This window comes from Polypterus senegalus, chromosome 18 (assembly GCF_016835505.1).
Source record: "Polypterus senegalus isolate Bchr_013 chromosome 18, ASM1683550v1, whole genome shotgun sequence".
In the NCBI taxonomy this organism is placed as follows: Eukaryota; Metazoa; Chordata; class Cladistia; order Polypteriformes; family Polypteridae; genus Polypterus; species Polypterus senegalus.
The window spans coordinates 49,189,879-49,209,046 of record NC_053171.1 but is presented as its reverse complement, the minus strand read 5'-3'; the positions used below and the strand labels follow the sequence as shown (position 1 = coordinate 49,209,046).

Sequence of the window (19,168 nt, the reverse complement as noted above, 5' to 3'; positions counted from 1 at the left end):
CAGGGAAATGCTACTAGGGGTACCAGAAGTGACTTGTGAAATACTCAAAAGATGAGACTTAGAAGCGAGCGTTGAACATATGTCTAATGAGCTAAGAGCAGGACAGAACTCAAGGAGGAAGATGGGTTGGAGTGGTTGTCAGAAGAGCAGAAAAAGGTAGGAGTTTTAATGAATGTTGTGTTAGTGTGCAAGTGGACCTGCCACCCCACAGAGCTAGAAAGGGACTACACCTGATGTTGTACCTTCCCTTGAGTGAAATTATTTAGTGTTAAATAAACCTTCTCACTAATTTACCATTGTCTCAGTCATTGATTCTTGCCTATGGACATACTCTGTAGTACCCCCTATGGACCACACTCTATTAGAGAAGTCTTAAAAGGCAAGAGAATATATTATTGGTTAAAGTGAACTCACATGTACTTTATGAATCATTATAATAGTATGTCTCTGAGTCGTCTTCAAAGAAATATCACTATTACAAAGTGTACATGAAGATCCACTGAATAAGCACAAAGGTTTCCTGGCCTACCAAACAGAATGCCACTCAACAGTAATACAATTCACACCTTCAGTTTCTTCCAGATACTCTAGATTGCTCCCATCTGCCCTAAGCAGTACTTTGGATAAAAGTGTTTTAGCTTTGATTTGAAGTTTGCTGACTCCATTTTGTGTCCATTTTCATTAAACTCAGTTTATTTAAATATAAGTATCCCTACAACATCCTTTTTCATCATATAGGTTTTTCAAATTCAAATGGGCATCACAACAATCTTAATGGACACAGAATACAGAAGAGCCTACCTCGTCAGGCCAGGACTCCGCAGTCTATTTACATCTACAGGACAGTGGTCACTCTTTCAGTGATGAAGATGTGCACATCCTGGACAGGGAGGAACGCTGGTTTGAGCGAGGAGTCAAAGAGACCATTTACGTGAAAAAGAAACGTCCATCTCTGAACCGAGGCGGGGGCCTAAGGGTACATCTTTCACCATCTTACAATGCGGTGATTGCAGCCATTCCCCAACTCTCTGTGAATGGGACTCATGGCCTTTGATCAATGGACAATTTGCATATCAAACGGTCCACAGTTAGTCAATGGTGCTAGTTCGTTCATTAGGCCAAGCTACTGTTTATAAGGTTGGAGAAACCTGCAGTCAACTGAGACTGAGGAAGTCACTTGGATGAGTGATGAAACGTAATCGGAAAAAAAACTATGTCCAGATGAACAGAATCGACTTTCTAGAATTAATGGAATTCCAGCCAACAGGACCTTTTGCCATAGGAGAACCTCTACGGTAAACAGTGTGAATAACTAAAAATGACAGATTAAGTTATCACCACCTGGTATCTGTGGGTACATTTATAGAGTGGACACCAAGACCGTGTAGCCTTGATCACTAAAGTTATTATGGAAGTACACCCTAGAAGTGACATCACTGGTCATTCTGATACTGGTACATGCATAAATGCAATATAGGTGGCCCAGTGATGTCTGGGGGATTCCACTTGTGTATTTTGGCCATATATGTTCTAAGTGCTGCTGTTTAGACCAACAGTACTACAGTGGAATACATGCCAGGTGACAACTCAACACAAATCTCTGTGAATACCCCATGATTACACACATCTAACTTGCCAGGCAAATGTTTCCTGCAATGAGTGGCTCTTGATCCTTTATGTAAAATGCTGTGAAACAGATACAGAAAATGTTAGGTCACCTTCTGTCCATGTTACATTAATACAGCTAGAGAAGTCTCCATCCTATTCAACAAGAAATGTCTTAATGATTTAAACTTTTTTATTGCTAATCTTTCGGGCCCTGCAGTTCCTACACCAGATCAGTCTCCTAGTAGCTTCTATTAGAGTCTGTTGGTACAAAGCCATGTTTCCACTCACATCAGCCATGCAGTATCACTATACTGTGTGCAATCCCGAAGTGGCAGAGGTATCAGCCTTTACCTGTATTAGCGTCTCAAGTTTCTGTGGCGTCACACAGTGATGCTCTTTGAGGAATTCTGACTTCTCCAGTGCAATTGTATTCTTCTGACTGCTCTCAAAGGGCTGCTCCAGAGCACGGAAAACAAGTCCACCAATTACAAGGTACACCACCACCACTACAAAAATTGCCAGAACAGTCTTCCACTTCATCACTGTCTGTAGCATTGGTGAACCGCTATCCATTGTTGCAACTACTGTTGCCCGAGAGGAAATGGAAAGACGAGGGAGAGGACAGTGGCCATTAGATTTTGCATCACACGCTGACATAGTAGATTGAACTGCCACTGTAAAAAAAGAAAGAAAAGAAAAGAACAGGCTATTTTGTGAATGCAACAAGGGAACACTAGATAAAACCATAAAAAGGCTTCTACTGACAGCAAACACATTCCATAATTTTTTATGTAACTTGGCCTTGCACAAGATAGAAAGTGCACCTCAAAATGAAATGTTGCAACCGCATTCTTCAAGACACATTCCATTTTGCTATTGACTTTGTCTGCTATCTGTTAGGATTTAAAGAAGCATGAGGCCAGCAACCAGACTTCACAGCAGCCAGAATTAATATACATTAACATTATCTTTCATCACTTGGATCAAAATGCAGATGTACTTCAAGGACTGAGGACAAGCTGTAAAGAAACTTTAAATGTCTCCTTGGGCTCACCATGTCACCCTGAGGGGGTTTCTTAACCTCCCTCTATAAATATGCACCTATACATTATTGGAAGCTGCACTGTTTTATTTTGTGCCATTTGAATCAAACACTCCCACTAACAATGACCTTGCCTTTCATTTGTACCTTCTTACTTATTTGTGCATGTCTCAAAGAAAAGGACTTTATATGGAGTTCTGGACAGAAAACTAAGACAATTTAAAGAATTTAATGTTAGTTTAACCAGCAATGTTCAGTTTATTATTATTATTATTATTATTATTATTATTATTATTATTATTATTATTATTATTATTATTATTATTCAGTCATCAAAAGTGGCTAACAAAAATCAAATCAAATGTTTGCACTATGAGTGACTACAAAATACAAATTAAACAAACAATAGAGGACAAAATTCACACTGACCTTAGACTGTAGTGCTATAGTTAGTCCTGCTGTACGTCTAGATAGAGAAGTGGAACTCAATCGACTCAAACTCAAACAACTCAAACCTTTTAAAACTTTTAAAAATAAAGGTTGCCAAAAAGGTTTTTCAGAGCAATACCATAGGAGAACCATTTTTGGTTTCCAAAAGACCCATCCACATGCAGGTTTCAGAAAGAATATTTTATTTATTTAGATCCATAATAGGGTCCATACAGCAAATAAACATGAATAAGATGGTAACAGATTTATGAAATTCTAGTAGGTCACCATTTTGAAAGGGCTTTTGCTGCATACAAAAATACAGGCTGAGTTCAAGATTTCTTAATCTGTTATGTCCTGCTAGGTAGCCTACCAAACATTAAAGACTTCAGTTTTTTTTTTTAAAGCAAAAATAACGAACTTCATATGCAAAGAACCCTTCCCAGAATTAAAAGGTTTTTGTCAAGCCATAGTTCTACAAAGAACCACAAGATCCAATAAAGAACCATAAAATGCCATGAAAGCACCTGTATTTTTAAGACTGTGGTAACTATAAGAAAATAGGCAGATGTTACTAAACAATAAACCTGCACAAAAGACGGAGCATGACAGCTTTTGTTTTCTGTGAAAGTCACCATGTATAAACTGATGGTCTGTATCAGGGATCTCCAACTCCAGACCTGGAGAGCTGCTGTTACTGCAAGTTTTCATTCTAACTCTTTTCTTAATTAGTGACCAGTTTTTGCTGCTAATGAACTATTTCCCTTTATTTTAGTTGACTTTTCTTGAGACTCTGACTGCTGAATTGATTCTATTTTCATTAAACAGCACCTAAACATTAATTTGATTTGAAGTGAGCCAACAGATGACCAACTAAGTTGGGGCCTCAAACTCCAACCATCATTCAGTTTGTTAACTTAAAGCCAATTCTTGTTGCTAATTAGCCCTGTTATTTAATTCCATGGTGCTCATTCTGCCATGGCAGACATTTCCAAAACTGTTGATTTTCTTTTTTAAGAGCGCTGTCAAAATGTTTTGTGGACCTGAACAGATCAACATTACTGAGGCCTTCACCATTCTTTATTTTCAGTTATTGTGTGATGGACGCAGGTTGTGTTTTATGTGTTGGTTCAATTTGTGTCTTAATATTTTTTGGTTGCTAATTAAGGAAAAAATAAATAATTAAGAGGCCAGAGTCTTAATGTGTGCATCAATTAAAATATAGGCAAAGACTACAGGACTACAGGACCCCTGGTCTATATTATCTTCTGGTAGATATCAATTAATTTACATTTACAAATATATTTTACAGTGACATGATGGTTTTTGAGTACCATATCAACATGAACTCCTTCCTAGTCCAAGGATTTCCCTCCTACAAACAACTTTGAGTAGTGAAAGCTTAAACAACATATCACTTAAATATTTTTTTTTCATGTGCAGTTATTCTGACTAACCAGGAGTGAGTTTTACTCAGTATCTACGGTATGTTGTAAGTGCCATGGAGGACGGATGGGCTGAGATGGAGAATGATTTCTTGCCTGGCCAGGGAACCATAATGGAAGGACTGCAGGAGTGGATACAACCTGGCCAGAATGCCTTGTAAACTTTGTCCAGGCTGGGAATGAAGAGTAATGGATGGACTGGGTAAAGGACATATAAGGTGACAACATTCACTTAGGCTGATCCCAATTAGGACACACTCAGGATTCCATGGGAATTGGAGTGTGGAAGTGCTGCCTTGACGAGATCCTTGGGTGGGACCAGAAAGTGCTGCTGGGAGAAAATACCACTGGTTTCCATGTGAAAGTGCTTCCAACATGCAGTGCAGTGACATTAGAAGCATTCTGACATAAAAAGAAGCCTCCCATCACACATCCGAGAGAGTGGAAGTAGAGGAAGACATTTATTTAGGTGTACTGTGACATTTGTGGCTGTGTACACTGAAAAACCATTGACCATTTTCTTTCTATTCATATTTCATCTTTTATACTGTGTGTTGTCCTGGTATTTTGCATCTATGTCAACGCCATGAAGCAAATTCCTAGTACATGTTCGTGTTTCTGGCCAACAAAGTGAATTCTGGTTCTGATTCTGATCCTAGATTGGGCAGGAAGATCTATTTTGTTAAAACCAAACTTGACAATATCAATTCTGAGTGCTTATTTTTAGTTCTGAAATATCAGATAGAAAATTGCAACAGGTTGTCATCCCAATATCAACAAACAAGATACATGAAATTTTGTCTGTGTGGTAAGAAAACATGATTTCTGAGAGAGGCAGACACTTCAAAACGTGTCTGATAGTTTGTAATATACTAAATGATTGAGTCTGCAGCTTTTCAGGACCTTGGACAGCACTTCAGCAGACTTCGGTAGGGTTTTCATAGTCTTAAACTAACCCCACGGTATATTGCTAAATTATTAAAAATTAATAAATGAGATCAGAACATTAAGTCAGTTAAATATTTCTAGAGAAAACTTTAATGTTGGGCAAATATTCATACATAATGTGTGCCATATTTTTATTATTGCATCTGATAAACAGATCTGCAGGGCATAAATGTTGCTGGAAAAGGAAACTGGCTTCCTTTTCTGAAACTCTTTTTTGTAAAATAATCTACCATCACTCCATTAGTTTTGCAGAAGACAATGAGAAGTGCACATTTAGTCCTTACATCTATGTCTTTCAGTAACCCCAGTGCTCTTATTCTCTAAACACAACTGCCTTTCTCCTTGATGCTCATTCTGGTCTCCACACAACCTAGTGTTAGTCAATGAATGATGGACGGACAGACAGACAGATGGACGGACGGAAGGACAGACAGACAGACAGACAGACAGACAGACAGATGGACGGACGGAAGGACAGACAGACAGACAGACAGACAGACAGATAGATAGATAGATAGATAGATAGATAGATAGATAGATAGATAGATAGATAGATAGATAGATAGACAGATTCTACCATTAGCTTCAGGAATTCTTCCTCACCTGATTCAGCTGGATAACTCAAACGGCAGACACTGAATAAGCTCAGATGACAAATGGTCCAATTAATAGGCCACACATTCCCACCAGGCAACACAGCGCGTTGCGTCTAACACCTATGGCTGTAACTATGGATTTAAGGAATCAGTGCCAAATACAGTTGTCCATCAAATGGAGTCTTTCTGTCATGAATCCTGAATGCAGGTAGTTGTGATATGAGAGTTCCTTGGCACCATGTAAACTTACATATGTGTCGATTTTAAAGACACTAAATGCTTACAAATGTATGTGCACAGAGGATCGACACTTTTAGTGTTCATTAGTTACCTTGACAGCGTAAAAACACATTTATACTAAGTGATTTACACATTGTATATTTAATAGCTCCGGGAAATCCCTCAGGCTCAAAATATGACGATTGTACAAATGAGATAACAAAGTTTCTAAAGAGGCACTGCAGGGTTGTATCGAATTTCAAGGTCATACCGACTCTACAAGCTTCATAAGGAAATAAAACTAATATAAATCTTTGCATGGCTTTCTAGGTAAATAAAATCAAAGCAGTTTACATTGAATTCTCCATTATTTTTCCTGCCTAGCTGCAACTAATAATGCAGTCAATGAGAGAAGACAGCGAAAAATCTGAATATACTAGCCGTCACATTTAATACATGCAATATGTAGCATTTGTTTAGAAATGAACGCAGCTTGCCTGTCCTCTTCCTGGTAGGGCCACAGTGACAGCCTATAAATTAAGTGGTAGATGATATCATTCTTTTGTTTAAGAGATGTGTAATTCTGTAATGGAAGTATCTGAATGAGTCATATATAATATTAAAGTAACAAGGGTCAAAAACTGTAAAAGAAAGCCAATGTAGAAATAATGAATACATTTTCAAACTTAGAACCTAATGATGGGCTGCTATATCTTGCTTCGTGGACCTGACAACAATGGACCAAGTAGAATGAAATGGAAATGCTGTTGATTTATATGTTTGTGTATGAAAAACAAACATTGATTTGAAGAATGACTCAAAATAAACAAATTAAACATTGCATGGCTTAAGCTTACAGATGCCTGCCCATTCTGAAGCAACTAACTTGTTTGTGCAGTACTACTACAAAATACTTAAGTAGTATACATTTAAACTTAACCGTGACTCACTCATGCTCCTTTTCTGAATGAACCCACAACTGACGTCTTTCTACTATTCCTTGCATCCTCCAAGCACCAAACTCTGTAAGACTCAAAGGCAGGATCAACTTTCACCCTTCATATGAACCTAAGAGGTTTACAACACTCTGATACATCAGGATCATATTATTGTGTTAAAAACATAACATTCTCTGACTCACTTAATCCAAATCAGGGCCATGCAGCACAAGGCAGGAAACATGCCAGGATGGAGTGCCATGCCAGTACACAAGAACATGCCAACACAGGATCAATCTGAAATCATCGATTAACCTAACACAAATATCTCTGAGAAAGCTAGAGTATCCAAAGGGAAACCCAGACAGGCACATAGACAATAAGGAAATCCATACAGACAATGGCTAAGCACAGGATTTAAACTCAGGATACCGAATCTGGAAGGGACTCCCCATTCTGTCACCCACTACAAAAACTATCAACATAAAATAAATCTAACACCCTTTAACATACAGTGAGTTACATTAGGAGACTGACATATGATTGCATGGACAGAATAAATTAAATTATATCTGTGATCATTACAGGAGTATTACTAATATGTGCCTCATCAGTTTTGACAAAGTGAAGGTCAGATAATTCAGTTCAGTTTGGCTAAAATATTAAAATAGCCTTTGCAAATTTTATTACATAGAAATCAGTATATATATAATTTATTTACAGCATATTCTAAGGGAAGTGAAGGAAAAAAGAAGGGCCAGTGGCTCAGACAAATATACCAGTGATTTATTGCAAATGCTACCAAAAACAAAAAAAAACCTGGATACATAAACTATTGCATTCAGTGAGGATCAAGTTATATATATAATCAGTCATATGAAAAAGTTTGGGAACCCCTCTCAGCCTGCATAATAATTTACTCTACTTTCAACAAAAAAGATAACAGTGGTATGTCTTTCATTTCCTAGGAACATCTGAGCACTGGGGTGTTTTCTGAACAAAGATTTTAGTGAAGCAGTATTTAGTTGAATGAAATTAAATCAAATGTGAAAAACTGGCTGTGCAAAAATGTGGGTCCCCTTGTCATTTTGCTGATTTGAATGCATGTAACTGCTCAATACTGATTACTTGCAACACCAAATTGGTTGGATTAGCTCGTTAAGCCTTGAACTTCATAGACAGGTGTGAAAATCATGAGAAAAGGTATTTAAGGTGGTCAGTTGCAAGTTGTGCTTTCCTTTGACTCTCCTTTGAAGAGTGACAGCATGGGATCCTCAAAGCAACTCTCAAAAGATCTGAAAAAAAAGATTGTTCAGCATCCTGGTTTAGGGGGAAGGCTGCTAAAGGCTATCTCAGAGGTTTAAACTGTCAGTTTCAACTGTAAGGAATGTAATCGGGAAATGGAAGGCCACAGGCACAGTTGCTGTTAAACCGCAGGTCTGGCAGGCCAAGAAAAATACAGGAGCGGCATATGCGCAGGATTGTGAGAATGGCTACAGACAACCCACAGATCACCTCCAAAGACCTGCAAGAACATCTTGCTGCAGATGGTGTATCTGTATATCGTTCTACAATTCAGCGCAATTTGCACAAAGAACATCTGTATGGCAGGTTAATGAGATGGAAGCATTTTCTGCACTCACACCACAAACAGAGTCGCTTGTTCTATGCAAGTGCTCATTTAGACAAGCCAGATTCATTTTGGAACAAAGTGCTTTGATGAGACAAAAATTGAGTTATTTGGTCATAACAAAAAGCACCTTGCATGGCGGAAGAAGAACACTGCATTCTAAGAAAAACACCTACTACCTACCGTCAAATGTGGTGGAGGTTCCATCATGCTGTGGAGCTGTGTGGCTAGTTCAGGGACTGGGGCCCTTGTTAAAATCAAGGGTTGATGAATTCAACCCAATATCAACAAATTCTTCAGGATAATGTTCAAGCAAAAGTCACAGTTGAAGTTGAAGTTACGCAGAGGTTTAGATATTCCAACAAGACGATGACCCAAAACACAGTTTGAAATCTACAAAGGCATTCATGTAGAGGGAGAAGTGCAATGGCCGTCACAGTCCCCTGACTTGAATATCATCGAAAATCTATGGGATGATTTGAAGCAGGCTGTCCATGCTCGGCAGCCATCAAATTGAACTGAACTGGAGAGATTTTGTATGGAAGAATGGTCAAAAATACCTCCATCTAGAATCCACACACTCATCAATGGCTATAGGAGGCATCTAGAGGCTGTTATATTTGCAAAAGGAGGCTCAACTAAGTATTGATGTAATATCTCTGTTGGGGTGCCCAGATTTATGCACCTGTCTAATTTTGTTATGATGCATATTGCATATTTTCTGTTAATCCAATAAACTTAATGGCACTGCTGGCATACTACTTTTTCCATAAGGCATGTCATATATTAAAAGAAAGTTGAAGTTGCTCAGCCAATGATAAACAAAAATCTGAAGAATTAAGAGGGGTTCCCAATCTTTTTCATATGACTATATATATATATATATATATATATATATATATATATATATATATATATATATATATATATATATATATATATATATATATATATACATACAGTATACAGTATATATTCAAACATGTGAATAGGAGACAACTACAGGGCTTATTATAAGGTCATTCTACCAGAGTCTGTGGATGGCACTGCCACTTACTGCCTTTCCTTCCCTTTCACCAGCAGACGAGAATATCAAAGCTTTGAAGAAAATGACCATCACTTCCAGCAGACCTTGACCCTCACCCATTTTCCTGCAAGGACCTCTCAAATAGTGCATCACCACCAAAATCTACCAACCATGAATTGCACCTGAAAAGCCATTACTTGGCTGCCTGGCTAATATTTTTTCAAACTTATCTTGAAATCTTGCCAATTATAAGGAGTTCATAATTGGTACCCCAACTCTTCATCTTGTCTGCCTCTTTTTGTATTTACAATATCACTCTCTAGTGTGTGTGTGTGTGTTGCTTGCAAAGTATGTTTTCATTTATTTATTTATCTATTTGTATTATTGTTACTGCTCTGAGGAGACATGCAAGCAGGAATTTCATTGTACTGGGTACACATAACAATAAACTTTACTTGGCTATTTAAGGCTAAGGTTGTTATTTGATGATTTAACACTTATTTTATTATCATACTGAATGTGCCGCATTTTTACCATTTGCTCTATTATATTAAAAGTGGTTCTGTAATCCAACTATCAATTTTCTGTACTTACTTATCGCGTTCAGGGTCTGACATAAGGCAGGAGTCAATTCTGGATGGAATGCCAGTCCATTGGCGGGCACACTCCTGAACACTACCACAGGGGACTGTTTAGATCAGCTATTAACACAATTTCTGGTACATGAGAAAATAAATCTACACTAATTTTTTTTAATATAGGTAGAAGAAGCAAATTCTGCCAATACAGTGCCACAGCAGGAGTTTGATAAAGGGCAGTGATGCTGTGAGTCAACTGCCATGTTGCCATCAAAGCAGTAAAATATTACAATATTTGTAAACCAACGTAATCCATGGACATGGTTCTGGAGCCAACACTAGCAGCATTGATATCAATTCAGGATGGGATGGTGGTCCATTGAAGAAGTAGTATAATGTGAGATGGCGATATCTAGCTCTTCAACATGCACTAATGGTTATACACTGTTAAAAATAATGTGTTATTGGCACTTTACTGAGAAGTGAGGGTCCTAGATCCATTACTTGACAAACAACAATTTCATTCTGGGAAGGGTTCTGTACATATGAAACTGGTTCCTTGGAGTTTGAAAAGACTCCTAATATGTGGACAAATCAGAACATTACAATGCTACCTAGCAGGATACTAACAGATCAACAAGTGAACATAACTTACGTCAGTCTAAGCAGTAAGAGTCCTTTTAAAATCATGAGGACCATTGGTATTTCACAAAACTATTTTTATATACTCATGGTTACTGTTATAAAGGAACCTTCACATGGTCTGTTCTTCTGGTAGCCAGTTGTGGTTCCACACAGACTTATTCTGAAAGGCCACTACACCTTTATGAGTGTGCATAATTTATCAGGACAGTTACTCTTACTAAACAGGCCAACAAACATTGTTTAACTCATATAATTAGCAGCTTCTTTGTGGGATTGCCGAGTTTATATTAATGAAATTAAGCACTTGATGCTTATGTAGTATTTCACATTTACCTATTTGACTGACATCTTTACCCAAGGCGACTTACAACATTTATGACACAATTCGTTGCACTCCTTTTGATTTTTCGTTTTACTGTCAGTAGTGGAATTTGAACCAACAAACTCGGGGTTTGAAATCCAATTAAACATTCCACCACACTATACCTGCCTTTAGTTTAGAACCGCCTCAATAACAAAAAATAACATTTCTGTGTCAAGAAAGCTTCTTTTTTAAGTCTGTTGAAGTATTTTTCCTCTGACAATCAGTTTTTGCTGACACTTTAAAAGCATTTCGATTAAATCGTCTAAAAAGTAGAACTAACTACAGGGGAAAATGCAAGACACACTGTTTGCTGTTTTTATTATTTCAACGTCATCCATAAAAATGTGGGGATTCTCTCTAAATCACCGACGCTGGACGCAAGTTGTGAAATTGTCCGAGGCAGAGTAGCATCCGAGCCACGCCTTAATATAAATGAAAGGCAGTCGTGCATCTCGCACCCTGATGGGGTCTCTCCGTTAGCAGAACTGAATGTACCAACCACCCCGTGAGTGAATGAAGGGGGCTCGTCGCGTCCCGTCATATCGTTCAAGCTTCTGGCACGTTTGTCTGTTTCTGTCTTAGATAAGCACCCACGTTTTGTAAATCGGTTCCTGTGTTTGAAACCAACCTTGACGAGTCTGATAATTCTTCAGAAAAGAGGATACCTTGACATTACGTGCTGATATATTGTTACTGCATTTGTATTTTGCGAAGTACCTGAAATTTAAAAGGTACGCACAATAATGCCGGTTAGTCCCTCTACTATAAACTCAAACTACAATCAAAATAAAATTATTCCTGATGTAAATCGTGGAAACATCTATACGGAGGAGTCCCTCGAATTGTGCTCCACACCTTGCATCGTTTGCCTCTAATGTATGCGGAGGAGGCGCTCCCGCCAGGAGATATGATGTAACGCCTAATTCCTCACTTTCAGGCTCGCAGAGTGTGCTGCCGCCGCCGTTTGAGTCACTCGATAGATTACAAACTGGGCGCGACAAGCATTACTTCATTTTTTTTTTTGCCATAGTAATTGTGGGAAGCGGTTTCAGTTCAGTTTGGGGGATACGCAATACGAAAAGATGTCACGATTACAGAATAAGATAAACAGTGTAATAAACTTGCGAATTGGTTTATTCCCGTTTACAGATATACATACCGTTACCTTATTTGTATTCTTAGCGAATGGGAATACAGCAAATGCCTTATTATTCGGGCACGCACTTCAGCGTAAAGAGCGGATTCGGAAAGCATACTCTAATAACATGTGTTTGGGCTGCTAGGGTGACACATTCCTGCAACATCGCGGTGTCTTTAGAGGTTGGGCTACTTTACACCGGCAGTGACAAAGAGCAATCGAAATGTTAAGGGTCACTCAGTCTTTATCTAAGCTCGTGCACACAATCGTATTCCGTATTTTTCATAGACTGCAGTTACCTCCAGCCTACAACCCCCACCCCTCCCCCATACTCTCGTGCCGTGCTCACTGCCACCCACCCTCGCCCCCCCCAAAGCTCCAGTCGTCTGCTCCCACATTATTTTTCCCCTTCGAGAGCCTTTAAGCAAACAATCCCATCTGAGACCACGGAATACACCCATTCCCATTAAAGAGGTGGTCGTCTTTGTTTCTCTCGAATACGGCAGTTAAAAAAGCACTGCGCCTTGCAGCACAAACATACGAATCTCTATTATCTGGAAAGAGGGAGAATTAACGGTGTAAAGTGCGGCTAGACTGACAAATTAAAATCCTATTTCTGGAAATCCAACACGATTCGTGTAACATGTGTGATATAGTTATTAATACGCAGCGTATGAGATCCACGCCCGCCACCTTGCAAGGAAAAAGAAATAGATGTAGTAAAAAATAAACTTTTCTTTCCTCCATGCACAGTATTTAAGTACTAACCTTGTGGATCCCAGTTCACTTGTTTCCTCGGTGCCTCTATTGGGAATTTCATTTCGATATTTTAAACTTAAGTCATGAAAAATCCAATCTTCCAATAAGGCTGCGTAAATTGTTTTCTAAATGTGCGGCGCTGAGGCTCTTTTCAACACAAATAAATGTTTTGTTTTTCTTTCTTTGTTGTCTGTCTTATTGTTAATGATACATAAAAGAAAAGTCTGCCCTCCGTGTCTTACTCCATCTGTGCCACCAGCCCAAAGCCCTGTTGATCAAGACGAGCAGCCTCCTGCCCATGCAGCCTGGCACTGTATTGTATACTAACAGCCAAGCGAGGCTGTCCAAGTACACTGCAGAACTCTCCCACGTACGCGTCAGCCACCCTAGTGGTAGCTTTCGTTTACTAAAGGAAAGCGAGACGACGATGAACTTCATCCCGACCGAGTCTTATCTGTAAGCGCATCCGTAAAGCTCAGCGAAATGCGGTGCCGTCGGTTGAGCGGCTCACACACCGTGTCATATCTGCACCCCCAACCCCAACCGCTCCCTCCCTCCGTCTATGCAGTAAGGAGTTGGTGCTGGTGCTATTTACGAAGACTTGTGCTTTTGGCGATGCTGAGTGGCGAAGAAGAAAAACTAACTTCCAATCGCGTGTGTAATGCGCATTTGCCAAACCAAACTATGCGGACCGTTTCATTTACGCGACAAGGAAGGCAAAACAGTGCAAGCAGCATCCAAACACACTTCAGTGCCATTCCGGGTACTTACTGCTTTTGTCTGGCCGGTGATGTTGTTTATCGGGGAATCTCGTTGTCAGGTGGAGTTGGGAACAGGAGATACGCTCCAGTGGCCAGTAGCGACAGCACATGGCAGCCAACAAGGTCCCTGCGGCAGGTCTCCTCCAACATAATGTATTACTGAATCGTCCCAATCCGAGCTCAGAGGATGGACCTTTGTCAGGTGCAGTTTAGGACAATTAATGAAGCACACGACGTAGACGAAATGCGACTTCAGGGGCGAGAAGGCATATTTTGTTGTCTTCGCCTCAGCCCAGTGTTACAACACACCTTGACAGGAAACACCAAGTGTGATTTCTCCGCACCGTTATGTTCTAAGACTGTACCAGTGCTCGAGCTTGTGAACTGACGTGCACGCGCACTTCGGGGATGACAAACTGACAGACAAATGTGCTTTGCCTAAGCGTGTGTGAACCGGGTCTGAAATATAAATATATGCATTGATTGAAGATATTACTTTCATAGCAATGAATAAGTCATTCATTTCGAATCAATGCATTTAACGGCGAACTGCAGGATTAGAACAATATAACATGGCCCTGTAACAGTACTAGTTTCCTCCCCGTACCCGATGCTGCTGGGAAACTTTCTGATCCGAAGAAGTTAAAATGGAATGAGCGTTTTGTTATAAATAACTGTACAGATCTGACTGTAAATTTAAAAACAAATTAGAGGCTGCTAATTGCAACATTTTACTGCATTAATTGAATGTTTCATCAAAAATACAGTACTATAAGGTGACATCACCGTAAACTGGGCAACAAAATTAATGTGATGTAACAGTAGGCTGCTGTAAAATCACAATAATTTACTGAATTTTTACGATAACTGTATAGTACTGAAGTTCATGGTAATTTACTGTAAATTTACCACAACAATTTTAGTTTAAAAATAGTATAAAAAACGCTTAAGATTAGCAACTCAGCTACCAATCATTTTGCTGTCAGACATTCAGACCAGTGTATAAAATATTAATGTGTAGAAAACTTATTTCATGCTCCCTGGTGGAAATGGAAAGGGTGTTTTTGTGATGTAGGGTGTATTGCAGGTTCGCCAGTTTATAAAAAATCATCATGAACTAGCTTCTATAATTACAAAAAAAAAACCTTGAGCACACACAGACGAATGCTTTTGCTAGCCATCTCTACGTTTTGTTTTCTCTCAGTGCAATGATGTGGTGGTCAGCTGGGACAATTTACCATGTTGCTGAAAGGGGGCGTTCTTTATGCAAATATACCAAATTTATGCAAATTATTTCTGCGCCATCGTAACTTTACAGCAATAGAATTATTCACAATAGCCTTGCACTTTGAAACAATTGATACCGACAGCTAATCCACTGCTTAAAAGTAATGTATCAGTTTAAAATGATTGTTTTAACCATTTATTGTATTACATTTTTTTTCTGTGAAAATGCACAGTTTATGCAATGTTTTTTACAGGATTTTTTTAAGGTGTATTCACCTATTTTCCCAAAAATTGATATCAAGTTGAGTTTGAAAGTCCCTGAAGTCCTCCTTCTGTCCAACTCAATATTTGATTACTGATTCATTCTCTGGTTCTCTTTGGGAGTGAAACTTTCCAAGTGTTTGTACGATATCGAAAAAGTTTCCATCAGTTTCCCTGTGGCCAGCACTTCTGACTGTCATCTTACTACATACTGTATAAGTAAAATGATATGCCAGTGCGCGAACTGAAAATCTACCATAATGCAACACTGACCAGTCCAATTGCAACTGTACAGTTATTTGCTGTCTTATGATCGAAGATGGCTTTACCTTATGTGGTCTCACGACCCTTTTTTCAAATCTGTGAACAATTACAGTTAGCTCCTGTGAAATGCTGGCAGACTGTGTGGTTTGATAGACAGATGGACGGACATCTGTCATTACGGCGAAACAGCGAGTGTCCTCTGCACCGCTTAGATGAAGCTCTTCATTTTCCTTACGTGTTGGGATTGGTTTTGTCCAAAAAATTCCAAAAGGGCTTGGTATGTCCAGTTCAGCGCCCATTACTCATAAACCCAGCCCTGAAGATTGCAATGAAGTGACATTTGTGTTAGATATGAAATTTGGAAGTAAAGGAGGCCATTTATCCCTTAGTGGTCGCATTCTCGGTGGAGTTTGCATGTTTGCGTGGGTTTCAACCGAAACAGTGAACTTCCTCACGTTCCGAAAAGATGGACCGACGAGCCTCCACTGGAACTCGACGAGTCTGCGAGGTGGCGTACTAAAGGTGTCAGGCGATGAGCTGGCGTCCCTTTCGGGCTGGGTTTTCGCCTTGTGCTGCTTGATGACAGGTACAGTTAGTAATATATCACGCACCCCCCCACCCCAATTAAAAAAACACGATTATGGCATAATACGTAATGTTTACAATCGTAAGGAAAACATTTGAACGCAGTATAAAACTGACATTTTCCTGGTTTGTGGGAACCATTATTCAGAAACGTATCTTCCGCAGGCAAAGTAACTGAAATAAAATAACGTCAAATAAAATAAAAGATTATTTCTCAAATGAATGGCATTAGTTTACAATAATTATTGTGTCCTATTGCCTGCATGCCGTCGGTCTCATCGTGGTGAGATAATTCAGCCCACTCGTTGCAATGAAGTGACAAGAGCTGAACAGGCGTTGTGCTGAGGGGTACATTTAATCCTCTCAGTAGAGGGTCATAGGGAGCCAACTCAGCAGCACTGGGTGCACGGCAAGGAGTTACAGTGGCGGATGGTACACCAGTCATTTATAGAGCAGTCACAAAGCCAAACAGAAAAGAGTGTGTTGCTTTCAATCCAGTAACAGTACCAGTGTCCCTTTAATTCTTTACTACAAATACTATTTTGAAGAAGAGTGACCTGGTGGCGCAGTGGCTAGTGTTCAAATCCTCCAGGGGCTCAGGCTTAATTCCTAGCCTAATCATAGTCTGCCTATTTGCGAGTGATAAGTGAATTATGTCCAGTAAAATACTGGGGCATCTTAATGGGTGAGTGGCGCAGTGGTAGAGCTGCTGCCTTGCAGTTAGGAGACCTGGGTTCACTTCCTGGGTCCTCCCTGCGTGGAGTTTGCATGTTCTCCCTGTGTCTGTGTGGGTTTCCTCCCACAGTACAAAGACATGTGGGTTAGGTGCATTGGCAATCCTAAATTGTGGGTGTGTGTGTGGCCTGTGGTGAGCTGGCGCCCTGTCCAGGGTTTCTTTCCTGCCTTGTTGGCTGGGGTTGGCTCCCGTGACCCTGTAGTTAGGATATAGCAGGTTGGATGGATCTAAATGGGTTGATTCCTGCTCCAAGCTCATGCTACAGATATAGGGCCTTTATGTTTTCTGAAAAAAAAAAAACTTCTGGGTTCAGACATAGCTTGCATTAACCTGATAAGAACTAAATGTAATGTTTGTTCAGTTTTTGTCACTTGATTGCATGCCACATACCTGCCGTGTCTCTTTCAATAGACAACCAAAGCATGCTGGTGCAATATGATACTGGTAGTAAGAAGGCAACTGTGAAATAATGTCATTCTTTTTTTGAGTGGTGGGATAAGCAACTGTTACTTTCTCAATACTGTATGTGAAAACATTCTTTGTTTTTGGTATTTATTTCACAATGTCATGTCATTGTGTAACCTGCTTAATTCAGACCAGGGTCGTGGGGCGGTGGAGACTATCCCAGCTTTCATAGGCTGCAAGACAGGAACAAACCCTGGACAGGGCGCCCGTCCATCTCAGATCAAACACACATACACACACACAGGCTAATTTAGTATCACCAATCTACCTTACCTGCATGTCTTTGGCATGTGGAAGGAGACTGGAGCACCCAGAGGAATTAACACAAACACAGGGAGAACATGCAAACTCCTCATGGAGAAGACCCGTGATGCAAGCCTGCAGGTTTCTTTTACTGCGAGGCAGCGGTGCTACCACTGTGCCACCCGCTTTTAAATGTGCCAACCAAAAACTGGGAAAACATGTAAGCCAATATAATGTTTTTAAGACCCTGATTTGAGTGGCAAATGTGCCTGGATGTGGCAGTAACCGTGCTTTTACCATGGGTTGCCTGCCATTTTATAACATTCCTCTTCTTTCTGTGTATGCGTTTTGCTTATCAGACACTTGTATCAAATCAAAGCTCACTAATGCACTAACTTGGTTATTTGCCCACTGACACACTCAGTCACCCCCTTACACACACACACACACCAACCAGTCAGTTACCAGTCTACTGCACTAGTCTTTTAGAGGGTGAGAGGAAGATGCAGAAGGTTGGGGAACTGATTTTGACACAACACCAGAAGGCTATAAGGAGCAAGTCTCCATGCTTTGTCAGATCAATCACTAAGTATTAGTTACTGTAGTAAATTTTACATGCCAAGCCATATCGCCCATCAGCAAGGCAATCACCATGATCGACAAGTGCTCATAATAACACTCGCTCCCTTTTAAAAGGACAAGCAGATTTAGCATGCGTTTTTTATTCTCTCTAACATCCCGTGGATAATTAACCTTCAAGCCAATAGGGGAAATGAAACACCTGTATTCAGTTATGAATCCTCTGCTCTTGTAGCCACACTGCAAAACAATAAAGCAGATGAAGGCAATTCTATACATTTCATATGTTTTCAGGGATTATAGGTTTATAAAGCTTTTTCCTGGAATGTAATATCAAGGGGAATAAGAGGTGTTGGTGCTTGGCAAACTGGCATCCAGACACCTGACCGCCTGTGGGACTCTCCATGCTGCATCATTGTTTTAAAAACAGCTTATCAGACTTTGTGTAGATGTTTGTCCTCTGTATCTCCTAATCAGCGTGGTCTCTTTAGAAGTGCGCTCACATTCAGTTCAGTTCATTTTCATTTACCACTCCAGACAATATGCTGACACAGAGGGCTGTCTAGAAATTTATGCAGTTAATATCCAAGTAAATTTGTTTTAAACAAACACCATCCCAGAACTTATATATATTGTATATACTGTGTATGTGGGTATTTATATATTTAGTGTAGTCAGTGG

General features: G+C 39.7%; 1 protein-coding gene across 2 annotated transcripts in view; it reads right to left on the bottom strand.

Annotated features, from left to right (window-relative positions):
* Nucleotides 1-14,402, bottom strand: part of LOC120518955 (potassium channel subfamily K member 10-like) — a 112,922-nt gene extending 98,520 nt beyond the window's left edge. The window contains exons 1-2 of one of the 2 annotated variants that reach the window (XM_039741992.1): nt 14,138-14,402; nt 1,960-2,282 (exon numbers count right to left, since the gene is read on the bottom strand). In XM_039741992.1, the coding sequence (XP_039597926.1) occupies nt 1,960-2,282; nt 14,138-14,237 (423 nt within the window). In that variant the 5' untranslated portion in view covers nt 14,238-14,402. Of the gene's footprint in view, nt 1-1,959; nt 2,283-13,375; nt 13,805-14,137 lie in introns of those variants that run through there. The other variant, XM_039741993.1, reaches the window with a different exon arrangement.
* Between the last annotated feature and the right edge of the window lie 4,766 nt (nt 14,403-19,168).